The sequence below is a fragment of the Takifugu rubripes genome, chromosome 22, assembly GCF_901000725.2.
Source record: "Takifugu rubripes chromosome 22, fTakRub1.2, whole genome shotgun sequence".
Lineage (NCBI taxonomy): Eukaryota > Metazoa > Chordata > Actinopteri > Tetraodontiformes > Tetraodontidae > Takifugu > Takifugu rubripes.
In genome coordinates, this window is record NC_042306.1 from 7,335,968 (window position 1) to 7,353,746 (window position 17,779).

Below are 17,779 nucleotides of genomic sequence, written 5' to 3' on the forward strand. Positions count from 1 at the left end.
TGAATACCCTGATGAGCTATATTCAGTTTTAAATTTAATTTCTGACTTAAGTACCATTGCATTAAGTGTCATTCTGCTTGTAACACTGCATAATTTCATATCAGCTGTTAATAAACTAACTCCCTTTTCTTTCAGTCCTTAAATTAATAAGCACAAGGCAATACATAAGTTTATCACCATCCTTCGGGTGTTATTTCTGCTTGTCATATTATTTTCAGGTATTTCTAATGATTACTGACAACTTCCTAGTAATAGCAGTACCAGTAGTTTTGGACCAACTTGACTCCACATCATTAGGAGAGGTACATGGTGTCCAATTCAACATAATGTTAATTGAAAATAATTAAATAAGCATAGAAGTATCACAGAAATTACATGCAGGAGTTAATCAATGTACATGAATTTTCATTTCCATTGACCTTAATGCATTCAAAGGAACTATTGCTACAGGAGGATGTGGAGAACAAAAGAGTGTAACAGTCGATACATCATGCAAAAAACCAGACAGACAGACAGACAGACAGACAGACAGACAGACAGATTTCCCGACAGCCTCGGTCAGTTGCAACATAGCTCAACTCATCTCATCTCGTCTTCTAAACTGCTGTATCCCTTTTTGGGTCACGGTGAGGGTACACAATGGGCAATGGTAGGGTCCACCCCTGGATGAGTTGCCAGTTCATCTCAGGGCCCTATATGACCATTTGCGGGTTTGGTACCTTGCTAAAAAGTACTTCAGCACCAGAGCTAAGATGATGGTAAAGGTTAGCTGCTCCTGTTCTAACTATGAACATTAGCTTAGCTAGCATAGTGATCGTAGCTACAAAATTACTGACTACAAATTTTCTCACAGAGGAAGGTTTTCAGCTTCATCTTAAAGTAGAGAGGGAGTCATCCTGTACCTGGACAGGGAGCTGGTTCCACGGATAAAGCTAAAGGCTCGGCCACCCATTCTGCTGTTAAATATTCCGGCACCCACAAGTGACCCAGTCCTGTGATTATACTTCAGAAGATACATATGGGTCCCATCTCATTAAAGGAGCTCACTGTCCTTGACCCTTGAATTACAAAACTCATAAAACTTCATAAAGTCTGTTACACATGGACTCATAGAACACAATTACATTTGTTTCGAGGTAGTGTTATATAGACTATTGCTCTCAGTGGCATAGTGTATAACAGATACTATATATATTAGACTTCTGTGTACATCAGAAATATCTCTGACATCTGCAAGAGTTTAAAAAATCAGTTATTTCCTCATCATTTTCTACAGAACTTTCAATGTTGTCAATAGTCATGTCCCTACAATTGAGTTGTTACCTGTCATATAAATATGTTGCATGTCTTTTATAGCAGTCTTTACTGTCCAAGTCATGTTTCATTTAAATGTGAGAGGTTTATAGTAGTCATGAGATAACCATGGTGGAACCTAAAGACATGATGTGTTTGAAATGTCACTAGTCCATTGCAGGACACACAGCTATCTCAGTCACCTACCTCCTGGAGTTTCCATTCTGTGCAGTGTGCATTTTGGCTTTACTTGAACACAAGGGAATTATGCTGAAGACCACCACAATTAGGAGACAATTAGGAGACTTCACCACTGTCTTTACGTTCACACCTATTTAATTAATCAGGCTGTCAGAGTCAACTGTGCATGTATCGGCTAGATAGGTCACATGTTGACACTGAAGAATATTAAAATTACATTTAAATAGTTTTTAAACTTCTGTCTTGGCAGGTGGTGCACTCAGTGATGACCTTAATGTGGAAATGAGTTTAACAGGCATTTATGATGTGAACCTGGAAAGTGAAGGATGCAGAAAGTGAAAGATGCAGAAGAACAGATAGCAGAGACACTAACTGATAATCACTAGGGCGCAATATGTAAACAACACTATCAGCTATTGATTAGTACATGTCCTTGAAAGCCTTGAGTAACATTAGAAATCGATTCAAACCATCTGCATCATCTGCTGCAAAAAAAGATAACATATCAACTTATGAGACTTGGACCTGTCTTCTGAATCAGTGTCACACATTGCAATCAATGTCCCACCAGTTTTCAAAACCTGGTTTCACGATTCTTTTAGCCATTTAGGCAAATGCAAAGGCTGTTATTTATAGTTTAGTTGCTGTGTCTTTTACTGTGTCCTTTGTGTTGTGCTGGGTCTGCCTTGACCCTGTTTAAAGTTAAAATCTTATAATAACAGTGATATAAACACCACATAAAAATATTGTAGATAACTCTGGGTGTCTGTGTAGATTCTCATTCATGCAGGTCATAGTTATACAAGGTAAAGTTTCTGTGTCAACTGGACTGTTTTTAAACTGGATTTTTAAACTGGACACAGAACTTTTACCTTGGATAACTCTGGATCAAACTTGGCTCAGACTTATAGCTGCCTCCCCACCCCTTACACACACACACACACACACACACACACACACACACACACACACACACACACACACACACACATTTTGCCGTATTAACTAGCATTTTTCCACCCTTGGTTGATGTGCAATTCATTTTTTAATCATTTTTATTGTACAACTGTAACTGTAAGAAAAGAAAATAATGTGAATTGAAGTAAACTGTTAATTCAGTTATGCTCTGCTCTTTTGTTCACTCATTTTTTAAAATTAACACACAGTTGTGCTCCTGCTCCCTATAGCAGTTCAAGATGCAAGAACAATTAAATGGAGGCTCCAGAGTGCCCCCAGGTGGTTATAAGTGAATTGTGAGTGAAGAACTTTGTCTCTCTGACCCTTACATAGAGTGCAATTAAAGCCTATTGCCATTGCATATGTTTTCCCCAGAAAATTTAATTAATTTCAGCTTTAATATTACATTTTGGATTTTATTTTTATCTTGTTTATAATCTTAATTCTCCATCTACATGTTATGCTTATAGACAGAAATTAAAACAGCATAATGTCATGACACAACAATCAGCTATCACAAATGAGAGACTTGAATTCAGATTAGGATCATTTCATTCGACAGAGTTATTAAAGAATGAATCACTCTCATTTAAGACAGGAGAACCCTGTAAAGATCTGGAAGATTTCTGCACAGATGGCAAATTTCAAGGTCACAACATCCAGTGAGGAGATTAGAGCCTATACAAACAAGGTCATCACGCTCGATAGCAGGCTGATAAAATAAAAGGAGAACTGCACCCAAACAGATTATGATAAAGATTTATCAGCAGGACTGCAAATTAATGCGGGAGAAAAAACTAAATTAGCTTAGCAGTGTAAATCAGGCATGGACTGTGAAAAAGGATCATTATTTATTATTGTTTCATTTGATTAAACAACTAAAAGTTGGAAATGAGGAAGTGATTATCCTGTGAATAACAATTACCAAAACCCGCTAATCAGTCTAATTTCAAACTGTACATATCACCAATTTATTGATTCATCTAGCAGCTTTCAGACTCTTGGTAGGTCTCATTGGGCTCATATGTTTCCTCATATTTTTCCTTTCCCAATGACTTGCTGTCTTATTACTCCCTGATTTAAGGATCATTTTTGGTAAATTTCAAGAAGTTCAATGAATTTATTTTTCAGAGATAAGTAGAGTTTTGTCCCCAATGACCCATCTGCACCTTATTACTTTGACCTTGAACCTTACTCTTACATAATTCTGATGTATTATCTGTACTGAGTGTTCATTTCATGAATACAATGGAATGTTTGTGTGTAAATAGAGAGAGTGGACCAGAGTTAAATTCCTTGACTGTCACCATATATGGCCAATAAACCTGATTTGGATTCATGAATTGTGTGCAATTCCAGCTGATTGCTTAATTCCTGTGGTTGCTAAATGTCACGGTAGAAAGGCTTGATTAATGTTAACATACACTTATGGAAGAAATGTCAAACAAGATCCATCATGAACCAAGACCTTTTCTTTTTTTAGTTTTTACAGTCGGTAGCCTTTAGGGTGTGTTGATGCTACATAGTATGTTTAGTTGTTATGAATCACTTTTAAATACAAGGAGCCTGAGAAAGATGCAGTAAAATGCCAAACAATTATAAATATCAATAATGAGAGTTCTAGAGAAAAGACAGTCTGTCCTATTCTGTACACATCACTTACTTATTATCACCTCTCTGTTCACCTCATAGTGCCTGTTGATAGAAAGGGAATGTTTTTCACTCTAATCCTGAATATTCATTGAAAGTCAACAGAGTTTAACCTCTTTGTGTAAATGGATATAACTGAGGAGCAGGTGAACACAGTGAGGTCAAAGTGGTATATGGATTAGATTTTTCTTAAATCACAAATGGAAGTGGAAATCACAATTTACCAAGAATATGTGCATCTTACTTCAAACCACCAGACACAATCAGAGCCTTTTCAGCCATTTAATCAAATCACAGGTAAAAGGGTTGTGCATCATATTTTATTGCTCTCGGGAGGGGGAGTTACATAATACCCTTCATATATTTAGTTATGTAACAAAAATGTCATCAACTGTATTTTCTTGATGGTGCAATTCACAAACAGTATTCTATTCATATGCTAAATTCACTTTACAATCTACAACACCAAGCTTATAACTTTTAACAAACATTGGCACCGACTATAATGTAATTTATGAAAACGAATATGAAAATACAGAAAATACACCATGAATGTGTGTTTGTGCACAGAAATCAGTGACATCAATATATAAAAAACATCTGGTCTAAACCTTTACAAACAGGAGTTCCCTTTTCCCTTTCCAGGGATCTCCAAAAACTCCACAAAAGGAGGACATTAATAGGGAATTGGACTTCGAGCTATCTTGTTGTAAAACAACTGTTCTTGCATGCAGTCTATCCTTGTGTGTCGTGTGGTCAGTTCTTTCACGATCAGACAAAACAACACAAGCAAGATTTTAAGATCACGCCTGGACACCGACTAGTTTGTGTCTGTCAGATACAATTGTATTTTCATAAATGCATGAAGAGACACGTCACACAAGTGTGTAATTGTTTCGGAGTCTGAGCAAGAATCAGATTCATACCTACTTGTGCTTTTTATTGAGTGTACCAGAAAGGATGATTTTATCATCTTTATAGATGTGAAGCAATCACTAAAGCTCCCCTGACATAAGTACTGCTCATGAGAGACAGAGAGAGGAATACATTTGATGGATTGGATATGATATGATGATTCTTCACAGATGTTTCTAAGTTAGGCTCAAGTCCAATTTGTTCATGTGAGCTCCTGTTTTGCTCATTACTATCCACCTGTTGCATTGTTTGACCAATCGAATGTTGCTGAGTCCCAACAGAAACCAAACCTTGATCCCATGCCCTCACGGTTCCATCCTTTCAGCAGCTTTTGACCTGGTGTGAATTGGAAAGAGAGGGATGTGACAGCTTAGATGGCATCAGGGAGAAGGATTTGCAGGTTTTAAGTCTCTGCTCTTTGGCCTCCTCACAGTAGGACTTCCTGAGGCCACAGAGCTGCTCTGTGGAACAATAGTTAAAACTGCCTGCCCTAACAATAATACATTTAAGGCATCCAAAGACATTGAACTTAGTTGGAGCTTCGGGCTGATCTCATAGCACCCAATGAGAAGTCATGCATTGAGAATGAGATGACACACAATGGTGTGATGACACAGTGTCACACAATAACTAAGCTCGACATGTGATAAAGGTGATCATTCAGGTTTTTAAACAAATCTTGCTTTGCTTTTGACAGTGACGTGAAACTCTTCACTTCTCCCCACAAACAGACCTTATATATAAACCTACACTTAGCATCCTCGCAAACAATTGGTTTAGAAAAATAGATTCTATACAATAATAGGCTTATCAGTTGGAGCAACATTAAATCTCAAAATGAATTGAAATGACAAATCAAAAGCATACAATAATTCAGTTTAGCTTGTTAAATTGAAGCAACCCACCCACTTTACTGCAATCTGACCTGGAGGGTTCATCCTGCAGTTAGCATAAAAATGATAGTTTGGTCCAAATGGTCCAAAATATATTTCAGTTTTTAACACACAGTTGACTGCATTACAATGCTTACCATCATGGTATGATTATTTTAACTTGTATTGATAGTAACGCAGTATCAATGGTATATTTATTGTTATTGTATAGCTCCTCACTGGTCCATATCACAATGAAATTGAAAGGCTGCTGTCCAAGGTGCAATAATGGCGGCCTGTCCAATGGGAACTGAATGGAGGATAGCACCCGTGAGAAGCCTATTCTTTCGTACCCTCATACACAGACACACATACACACACAAACACACACACAGACACCTCACCACCTCCCACCAACCCCCAGCCTATTCTTCAAACAACGCTGTGACTGACAGCTCCCTTTCAGACGGCTCCCACTGGCAAGGAAAGGGTTTAATTCCAAACCATTTTGAAACATGGCATGATAATGACTCCAACCCAAGCCAAGGACTAAAGATGGCCCAACATGGCTTTATTGTCAGCCAGGCAGGGCAGCAGATTTATTGGATTTAAATCAGTTTTGGATTGAATTAAAGTTAAAGTTTGACTTCAAAATAGGTTTAATTTAATTTAGTTATAAGGACACTTTAGCTTTTATTTGTTGTCATTGTTGCTTCATTATTTGATTTTTTTTAAAATGTAAAATTCAAATATCGGTGCCCTTAGATGTGAGTAAAAGTGAATAGTTTTCTGTTTTTTAAGTAAGCATTACTACTAAACTTCATTGTGTTCATCTAGTTCAGTCATTGTCAGAACAGCTTGTCTTCATTTTATTTCATGTAACTTTTTTTTTACACATAGAGTTTTATCACTAACAGCTGGTTAGAAAATAAGATATTTTGTAAATAGGACAGTACAAATTTTGACATGTTCTGACACACAAGCATCTGTCCTAGCAGGTGAATGCCACCACCCGATCAGAACTAAAAAAGATATAGTGACCTGAATGACCTGAATGAGCTACATCCGTTGGCGATTGGCCTCCAACCTTTGGCCTCACTGCTGTAACATATTCTGGCCAACTTCCTTCCTCACAACAGCAACACAAACCTGAATGGAGCTGCTGCTGAAGACACAGATTAGCATTTATTTCAATATCGAGGGGGGGTCTGTGCGTGCATGCACGTCTGCATTCATGAATGTGTGTGTGTGTGTGTGTGTGTGTTTGTGTTAGTGTTACTTTCTGATTAATATACCCGTCACATATTCTCATAATTGGCTGCCAATTAACTTCATTGCATTGGAAGTAATTTTTTCTTCAAAACCATTTATTACTTTGATTAGTGGAATATTTAAGCAATTGCTTAAATAATTATATTTAATTTTAAATCTTCTATTTTATGATCCCAGTGTTTTATCCTAGTTTATCAGAAGAAACTCTGATAGAGTATATTTCTGTGAAAACAAAAATTGAATCACCATCTTGTTTTTACGCCTCAGATTTCTTGCTTTGAACTTTTTTCAGATTATGACTTTTGTTTTATGTAAATTATACAGATATTTTCTCCAAAATTTGTGGAGTTAAAAAAAAAATACTGATTGAATTCTTTTCACTATTAAGTTATAACCCCAAAATGCATGTGTTGGACTTCAGTCTATCGCCCAGCCCTGTCATCTGTTGACCCAAAGGAACCAGAGGGGATTTCTGCTTTGATTGCTGGAGGATGGAGAGGGAATGAATAGGCCAACAGGAAGCAGGAGAAGCTGCAGGTCTTGAGAGCATCAACTGTTTACCCTGCACTTGGCTTCTGTTCCCCCATCACCTCCTCTAACCTCGCCCTTCTAATCAAATCAACCCTCCCCTTTTACCCTCTTCATTCCATCCTCACCCCCTCATCTCTAAGGCATTGCCCCGGTCACCCCATCACCTTTGAGTGAAGTTGGGAGCAGGGCTCTGCACCTGCCTTGACCTGTCTAGACACCATTGGCTCACTGTTTTGTCCTCATGGAGGAGAGGAATAGGATGGTGGTGTTTGGTTGGAGAGGTGGGGAGGATATGCATGTAGGTTAAAAGTCAGAGTTGGAGGGTTAGCTATGTCAGTGAGAGAGAGGAAACAGCGGAAACCAGAGGTCACCCTGCTGACCCTCAATGTTCTGAAAGCTGGGAAGCTCACATTCATTCAGAATAATGATGGGCAACGGTTCAGAAAGAGGGTGTGTTTGTTTTCAGGTTTCTGGGCTGCTTACACTGGCTGCAGTTTTTTACTTAAAAGAAAGTTAACATATTGCATTGAATATTTTATAGATATATAATTAAAATGTTATCACATAAATGTACAGCTGCACAATAAGTCTAATTCTTATAGACCCATTATGAAAAATAATCCAAAACTAATTAACTTTATTTTGAAGGAGAAAAAAATATTTTAAATTTAAAGCTTTTAAATAAATGAAAACAAAAATGAGATCCTCTTATTTTCACCTTCACAGTATTTGGGTGGTGGGTGGGGACTCTAGTCATGTCTGGATTTTACTTTTGCTACTTAAAGAGATTATTAAGTTTGCATTAGTATGGTTTTAATGTCACCTCATCTCTCTGCTGTTGCAAAATCAATGTTTCTAATCGTCATTATCACTTGTTTAAGTTGTATCCAGGTGTTATTTACTGCTATTCACAACAATAAGGCTGGGTCATGGCATCCTCAGCACTGCTTAGAATATGTTCTTTTCTGTAATTTGAAATTTCAGTGCAAATTGGAAATTGACTCATTCAGCTCCTCAGCAGTGATCGATGGTGAAGTTAATAAGCTCACATCTCATGCAAAAATATAAAATTGATAGTTTATGGACACTTGGATGTCACTAGCAGCAGTATATATGCATGGTTAATTTGAAGATTGCCACTGGGCGGGCATCTCCTGTTGTGCACCCCTTAAGCTCATCACACCCAGGTTTCTAATCCATTCACTGGTCTTGATTTGAGTGACTGTTAAACCGAGTAAGTGAAAATCAGTCTGGTACAGAACTTACATCTGAAATCCCAGGTCTGAAAGCAATGTATCATCATCACTCTGATAAACATTAACTTGTTTAGGTTCATCCTGACTTCCTATCAAAAATAGTTTTCTATTGTTTATGATATGATAATGCCCACTGCCATGCTAAAGACAAAAACAACATGAGTACTGACTTCAAAATAAAGTAAGAAGTCAGTTTAGTTTGGAACTCTAACACTGAGTCATGAGGGCATTTGAAGAACAAATCTCACTCCTGCTTTTGGTTGACAACCAAAATTACAAATTCTTTTCCTGTGTTTGCTGTTCTTCTTAGCTACAGAGGTCAGAAAACGTGTGCTCTTTGGTTCGAGTCCCTGATTAGATTTCCGCCCTGAAAAGATGTTTAATGTCTAATTCAATGTTAATCACTGACATTTTTTCCCATTCTACTCTCAGCAACCCACACCCTCAGTGGAACATCCTCTGCTACACCTACTACAGATATTTGTGTTTATCTTCGATGTACAAACCTTTAATGTACCGGTAAATTGATTCCACAAACCACTCACGTTTATCATTTGTAGATCAGATGTATTTAGACAACATGCAGATCTTTTTCTCAGACTGACTTTCGCTGGTTTTCTGAAACAGAAAACCTTTTGTGACAAAGTGTATTTAGTAACATTGTATCCTTAAACTTGCTGCATACTTTGGTCTCTGAGCTGCAACATTATCTTGTATCATAACAAGATTAAAATATTATTGTCCTAGAGATTAGCATACTTAAGGCTTTCTCTTTTTTTGGCCTTTAGTGGCTGCAGCGGGCTTTGATCAGTGTAGCGCGGTGAGGCCCTGGCTTGGCCTGGCCATCCAATGCCTGGGTGTGAAATCAGTCTGATGTCATCCCCCATTCCCCACCTTCGCCAGCTTTTACTAGCCTTAATTATATTTCCGCCACCATGCCCCCATCCCTTTCATTCCATATTCCAAGTTTGACTGGGAAGCATTGAGAAACCTATGGCTAAATTACTCAGTGGGAGAAAGGGGAACTGGATGAACTGTCCTTTGTTCAATGGAAACATAGGGGGAACCTATATTTTCTAATATGTACTTTTCTTTTCTTTACATGTCTGCACTTTGCCTCTTCCTCTTGAAGAGGTTAGGTTTCTGGTGGGGGGGGGGTAAAACAAAGCTAAAATGTTTTTTTAAATGTTTTTTTTTCCATAAATTGGGATTTGGTGGTTACATATTAACTAAACAACAACTATTGGAAAAGGTCTCAAAAATTCAAAAATGACAATTAATACAGACACTACTTTAAGAAATGAATGTGTTTAGAAGTGCAAAAGTCCACCAAATGTTTAATTCTACCTTTACAACACTCCAATTTATGTTAAGAAAGAAAAAAAATGTTAAATGTGTCAAGGAAGCAGCTGCTGATGGCAACAAGGTGCATAAGATTGTTCTTGATAAATGTGTGGGGTCAGGATAGATAGATAGATAGATAGATAGATAGATAGATAGATAGATAGATAGATAGATAGATAGATAGATAGATAGATAGATAGATAGATAGATAGATAGATAGATAGATAGATAGATAGATAGATAGATAGATAGATAGATAGATAGATAGATAGATAGATAGATAGATAGATAGATAGATATTAGTCTTGACTGTAAAACTGGCAAATGTGGGAACTATATGGCTATCACACACACACACACACACACACACACACACACACACACACACACACACACACACACACACACTCAGGAGAGGGAGAGAGAAAAAGTGACCACATTGTGTATAGAAAGACAGCTTATTGCTTTTCTCAGCCAAGTCAGAGTAGCTCAGTTCATCAAGTCAGTGACCGTTGGGCGTTACTTTTACATCCAAGGCAGCTAAGAAAGAAAATGTAGATGAGGATCCTTCTGCCACTCACAGAGCTCAGGTCAGTGCTGCTGCTGCTAGCCGACATCTCAAAACTCCAGTTCTTCTGAGTGGATTTCTCTCTCATCTCCTCTCTGTGATGCTTCTCTTCATTCTTAAAATGTTCAGGTGCAATATGAAGGTAAAAACCCTCAGATTTCCATCACAATGATGGTGCAGTGAAAGGGAAGCATGTGGGGGTGGGGTGAGGTCCATTTTGACTTCGTGGAGTCTAGTCATCATCAGCATGCAGTGAGCAGTCGACCTGGGCTGAAGGACCTGATGGTTTTTTTTTTTTTGTGATTTGTGAATGATTGACAGCAGTAAAATTTTGTTAATAATTCTAATAATATTTCTTTAAACATAAATGGATATAGTTAAGATATTCCTTTGTTCAATTTAATTTTCTTCTCAAGTGGGGCAAAAAAATGAATGGATCTTGTTATAGTTGGCAATATCATAATTTGACAATGTGGCTTTCCCGCTCCTGTGACATGTGATAATGGTTGATCTGGAAGAAACACATTAAAGTTCATTTTCACATATGAAATTATATTTTCTCTCTTTAGGCTTCAAAATCAAATCTATACAAGGAAATACCTTTTGTTGTGTGATATTCAATATATAAAGAATAAGAGTATATCTACATGCTTAAAATGTTGGTTTCTCCTGATGATGATGCTCTTGATCTGCCCACAATTTGATTTTTTTAACTAAATTGCCATGTACTTGCAATAATAGGTACTAATAAAGGGGTTAAAAACAACAAAGAAGGCCTAAACAAGGAACAGACAAATACAGGATTTGTCTGTTTTTTGTTGTTATTTTGGTTTATTTTAAATATATATAATTTCCTTGTGGAAAAGCACCCTGTACATACAATAGAAACTACTTATGGATGTAAAAACACTTTCAGATCTTAGTAGTCTTCATGCAGATTTACTCTGATCTGAAGCTCTGATTTGTTTATTGCCACATGGGTTCCATAAAATTTCAATCAGACCATAAGCTTTTTGGTTTTTTTTACATAGCAGCCTATGCATGTCTGCATTAAGATTTTGCGGAAAATATTTCTGAATCTGTTGTCTTTGTGTCACAGTCTATGAAATTTACGTTTGATTTTTGTTTGGTTGTTTGTTTGTTTGGTTGTGTTTTTTTTTAAACTTCATTGGATGCGAAGATCGTGGATTAATATTTCAAAACATAGAAGCTCGAAATTTAATTAATGGAACAATAGAACATACACCCAAACTGTAAATTCAAATCACTTAATCTAAAATAATACTATAAAACTACAATTCGGTTCGGTAAGAAATGAACTTCGAAAAAACCATGAATGCCTATAAAAATAATAACGTTTTATGTGTCACTGTCTAAAGAAGATGTAAATTAATGATGGGATGAAAGCCTGTGGTTTGCTGAATATCTTACTCTTACATCACAATAAACAAAATTTTATTTTGCTGCATAAAATACCATGGAATCATATCGGGGTAAGTTAAACTGCAAAATCTATTACGCGAGTCCACTAAACCAATAAAAATGAACTGTTATCATATTTCAACAAGAAATATGCTCTAAATGGGCTAAAATCAAGGCTGATGCATATCCCTTTGTTGCGATTAAAAACAGGTTTTATTCACCAAATAAATTGTGCAGACCTTTAATTTAGGCAGTGGCGGTGGTAACAAGTATTTGCAGTTTCAGTATTGGAGACAGAAAACAACAGACCCATAATAAAACATTCACTAAGACTGAGACTCAGGAAAGAAAACAGAAAAGGAAAAAAGACTAAATAGGCTACACAAAAAGGCAAGTATTTAAAAAAAACGGACAACACAAAATACGCTTCCCATTACTAAAGGTCCCATAATAGCCTTAAATAAAATCAATCTTTGGATTTCAGCACATCTTCGTAAAAAACATGGTCGACGTGGCAAAATTCTGTGCATGAACGTTCCCTTTCCTGGAACGATTCTTTATGTTGTCCATTTTGTGATCTTGTTTAGTTTAATTTTGATTAGCACAAAATATGTCTCAAATTCATTCAGAACATGTGCTGAGTTGAATTCGAATCGGCAGCGTCGTGTTCCAAATGCAGGCGAGATCTTGCGCTTAAAAGGTGTTGGATCATGCGAATTACGGGCAAATTGCGATATCAATACCTGCAGAATTTTATTTAGTAGAGTTTACTGGGAGAAATTCATCAGACACAACTAGCAAAAACATCTCGAAGGTCTGTAGGCTAAACCCCAAATATGAACATAACGGAATCTAAAAGTGACTCCAGCGCCTCTTGTGTCAGTGACTCTAGCAACAAGCAAACTGTTTTAGCATCATTCTTGGCAAGCCTCTGCCAAAGAGACTGTTCATGATGCTCAACCATGTCATTTGCTGCTTTGCACTGAAGATTTGTGAAACATGCGTGTACATTCAAAGGCATTATAGGTTTAAACACAGATGTTACAGCTAAGGTTGGATGGTGCAGTCACAGTGGTTGCGGTTTGTGCTGAACTAGTATTACTGGAATGAATGAATATAACAGTGGCCTGTTTGAAGACATGATTGGTTAAAGCCCTGAGCAGTCACAGCCTACCTGGCCTACTCTGACACAAACTGATACAATCTCATCTAATTTTTTAAATATGAATGCTGGTTATTTGTGGTTTTATTGCATGTGGGGCTCCTCCCAATTCATCATTAATCACTGTCTGACTTAGAGTCCTTGGCCGTAGAGTGGTTGTACAGTCCCTGTGCCATAAGATGCTGGGCCAAAGAGTTGTTGTTCCCTGAAGTTTTCTTGATTTTTGCCCTTTTGTTCTGAAACCAGATCTTGATCTGCGATTCATTGAGGCCAAGCTCCTGGGCAAGGCTCTGCCTGCGCTCTTCAGTCAGGTACCGGTTCCCCTGAAATTCAGTTTTTAACCGTTGGAGCTGTTCTGTGGTGAAGGCTGTGCGGGGTCGCTTGTCCTCTTTGCTTGGCATCGATGGCTTTTTGGTTTTCCGTGATCTTGGCCCTTAGGGTGATTTGGAGAAGAACATCATCTCAATGAAAAGAACTGGCATAAAAATAAAAGCAGATTTCTATTGTGAGTTCTCGACAGACAGGCAGGCAGGCAGGCAGGCAGGCAGGCAGGCAGGCAGGCAGGCAGGCAGGCAGACAGACAGACAGACAGACAGACAGACATTTAATAAATGTGTGGAGTCAGATAGATAGATAGATAGATAGATAGATAGATAGATAGATAGATAGATAGATAGATAGATAGATAGATAGATAGATAGATAGATAGGTTTGTGATCAGCTTGGTGCAGATTTTAAAGAGAATGGGAGGAAGGAGGAGAGATGGCAGTTGGGGGTGGGGTTAAATGTGAATGAGGATGGGGGTTAGGCGCCTCTTTCCTTTTCAGATATCATAACTCTTTCAAAAATTCAGAGTCGAACTCGTTCTGTTTTCTATGTGTCTGTCTATTAATTCAAAAGGCAAATAAAACATAAAAACGGATTCGTCTCAAAAAGCCAAATAAAGCAATTCCACATCAATTTTGCTTCAAAAGAAACGTGCGAGATTAAAAACTTACTATACAGAAGTGTTATTTGGTACTTTATTTCTTTCGTTCGCTGTATTTTTCTTCTGTCTTTTTTTCGTTCATATTATTCATTCTTTCTCTAGAAGCGTAGCCATCGTCAACATCAGAAACTTTTCATAGTTCAGTCAAAATAAGATTTCTTCCGGTTTTTGCTCGTTTTCTCTCTCCCAGACTTTTTTTCGTTTCGATTTTTTCGATATTAATCGTTTCCTTGATAAACATTATTGTTTTCCTTCTGCCTATTAACATTTGACACTACTTTGGCCAAATTTTCAGAGACTAAAATAACAAAGGACGTGTCTGACGTCTGTTCTTTTTTAAATATATATAATAACTGTTCGCATTGTTCTACAGACAAATATTTTGTTTGCCTTGTTGGAACATGGTTTCGAGTTCAAATAATAACAACAAACTGCATAATTTAACAGTTGTAGCTGCCTATTCAGTAAGGTTAGACACGAGCCTATCTAAATGGGTTTTGAAAAGCATGAAAATCCCGAAATTTAATATAACAAAAAGGCTACTGGTTTAAATTTCCCCAAATGACTTGTGAATTTTTGTTGTTTGGCGTTTTGCGTTATCCTTTTTTTCTTTTTGGACATACAGCCCTCACTTTTTACGACCCCCCTCCCCAATTGTCAAAAAAATATGCTAATGAAATATCAACAAAGAAGGCTGGGGAACAATGGCGTTAAACTTGGATGTATATATTTTAATCTTATGTTAACTAGCAGGGTTTTGTCCATACATTAAAAAAAAAATAATTTTGTTCTTAATTTCCTTTAAATCGTTGGTATACCAAAATAAAACCTCAGAAAATGTATTCTCAAACACAAGACAATGAATTATCAATCTACGTTTTTATATTGTTCTTGTTGGTGTCGCTAAAATAATCGCTGTTAGTATCAAGACGATGAATTATAAAACGAATTGATTGTGAATATAATGCCAGAAGAGAATGACAGGCGGGATAGCTGGCTTTTCTTTCTTTGAATAGTTTTATGGTCTTGGTCCAGTTCTGGTCTACGCAAAGAATCCAAAATTAAAGTAAACTAAAAGGTGCTTTTAAAACAGCATAAGGTGTGAAAATAGTTCATTCTGAATCAAAACGCGGTGTTGGTTCACTTTTAAAACCTGACAGAAAACCTGATCTTCATTCAATTCTGAATCTGTATTCCACTTTCTGCCAACATATTGAATAATTTGCACCAACCTGATGACGGTCGGTCTGAGTAGCGGGTACAGTACACCCAGGCTGGCCACAGCATGGGCTTGGAGCCGGGGGGAGAGTCATCATGCGTGCTGAGGCAGCGGGCACGGCTGCCCTCCACTGCCCCGTCAGCGGCGTCACGCTGGTGCTCGGATGCATTCGAATCCTCCTCTTTCTCGCATCCTGCACCACCTTGGTGCGGGATGCTACTTTTGGGAGACTTTCTCCCTCTGAGCTCTTCTTTTCCTCTGGTCAGTCGCAGACTCTCTCCATCCCGGACCAAGGTGTTCACTTTTCTTTTGCCTCCAAAATCTGGTCGTAAAATATTGTCAATGTAAAAGTTGGTGATCCTGTGGGAGTGCTGGTTGCTGGGGAGTTGGAGGAGAGGGAGCATGGCCCGGTTGGACTCCTTGTCTTGCTCATCTGTGCGCTGCGACCCTCTTTGCGGATTTTCTTCCATATCTGTACCCGTTTTGGCGTATGTGACTTTGAAATTTAAAATATTCGATTTTTTTATCAACCAATTACTTATTGTTGTTATTATTTTCAGTAATTTTCGTCTATAATTTCGTCTTTCTCGTTATGAAAAAGAAAAGTCATCCTTCACCATCTGAAAAAACAATCGTGAGATCAAAAATCGGAGCATTTAATAAAATAAAACCACTTAGATGTTCAGGTCCCTGCAAACAATAGTTCCAGCAGCATTAAAATGTGCTCATAAAGACGCTGCTCAAATACTTGGGCAGCAGATTTTGTTCTCATTTCTGATTGGCTGAACCATTCGACGATGACGTCCTACTATAGGCTTCGCTGACACGTGCCTTTGACCAATTGAGATTGAGAAACTGAGTCACGTGAGGCTCGAGTTATTTCCCGGGGGCGCAAGCCTTTTCAGCCATGAGCTACAAGCATCATTGGCTACGCCTCTGCCCTGCTCGGCCAGGCAGGTGAATCTATCTTTTTAGGTTTCCTCCCGTGTACTGGTGCTTGGGTAAAATTTGAAAGGATAATCTCAGTTTACTGTTTCATATTTCGGTTGCAGTGTATGATCTATTTCTGGTGTTGCATCTAAGAAATGTTTCTTTGACACATTGCAGTTATTTCTTGGAAGATTTAGGAAACAGACATTAAAATTGAAAGTTTCGCTGAGATAAATAGCCACATCTCATCTGTGACAAATGTGGTAATGCTATTAGATCATTGTGATCTGTCATTAATTGAGCAGTTGTTAAATAATTTAATATAACTGGAATATAATTGGAATTGTAGATAAAAGATCTGCTATGTGTGAATTTTTAAAAGAGCCATACAAACATAGGTGGTTCTTATTGGTGGAAGACAATTTATGAATGTTTGAATTTTGTATTCTGGAAAATCCAAAGTATAAATTGAAGAGGCTAAAGTTATAATCTCAGAAGGAAACCATTGACATTTAATCTAAAATCTAATCTAAAATTCCTGCTCTTAGATGTGCACCAGCCAGCCAGCCAACCATCCTTCTTCTTGTAACTTCTTTGCATTACTGATCAAGGTCCTAAGGTGCTGAAGTTTATCGCAGCAGTGACTGGAAACGAAGCTGGATTACACACTAGACAGTTCGTCCATCATCAAATCAAATCAATATTTATTTATATAGCGTCTGTTACAATCAACAGTGGCAAGAAAAAAACTCCCCTTTAACAGGAAGAAACCTTGAGCAGGACTGGGCTCATGTAGGGGGACCTCCTGCTGATGTCCGGCTGGGTAGAGAGAGAGGAGAAGGGGGAAGAGAGGTAGAGGAGGGAATATGCAGAGATCATAGAGATACATTAATAGTACAAGCTGCTGGTATAACAGTAGAGTGCATCAGCAGGGTCGGATGTTGGCAGGCCAGCATACAGCTATAAAGACGGCTAGACCTGTTGATGGATGCAGAGGGGGGAGAGAAGCAGAGAAATTATTCAAGAAACAACATCATCAATGCTCTACTCAGAGAGGAGAGGAGACCATGACCCAGTGGGGTGACAGAGGCTTGTCAGGTGATCATAAAGCACACAAATCATTAATACTTAGTTTGAAGCCTTCATTCAATCTAATGTGTTTTCTGACTGGGGGAAACCAGAAGACCAATCTAGAACAA

General features: G+C 37.8%; 1 protein-coding gene across 1 annotated transcript; it reads right to left on the reverse strand.

Moving 5' to 3' along the window:
• Positions 1-12,478: 12,478 nt before the first annotated feature.
• On the reverse strand, positions 12,479-16,377 carry LOC101069787 (homeobox protein engrailed-1-B-like). The gene is made up of 2 exons (XM_003975522.2): positions 15,664-16,377; positions 12,479-13,876 (listed from the first exon to the last, which is right to left on the reverse strand). The coding sequence occupies exons 1-2, from the start codon at positions 16,118-16,120 to the stop codon at positions 13,560-13,562; spliced, it is 774 nt and encodes a 257-aa protein (XP_003975571.1). The 5' UTR covers positions 16,121-16,377; the 3' UTR covers positions 12,479-13,559.
• Positions 16,378-17,779: the final 1,402 nt, after the last annotated feature.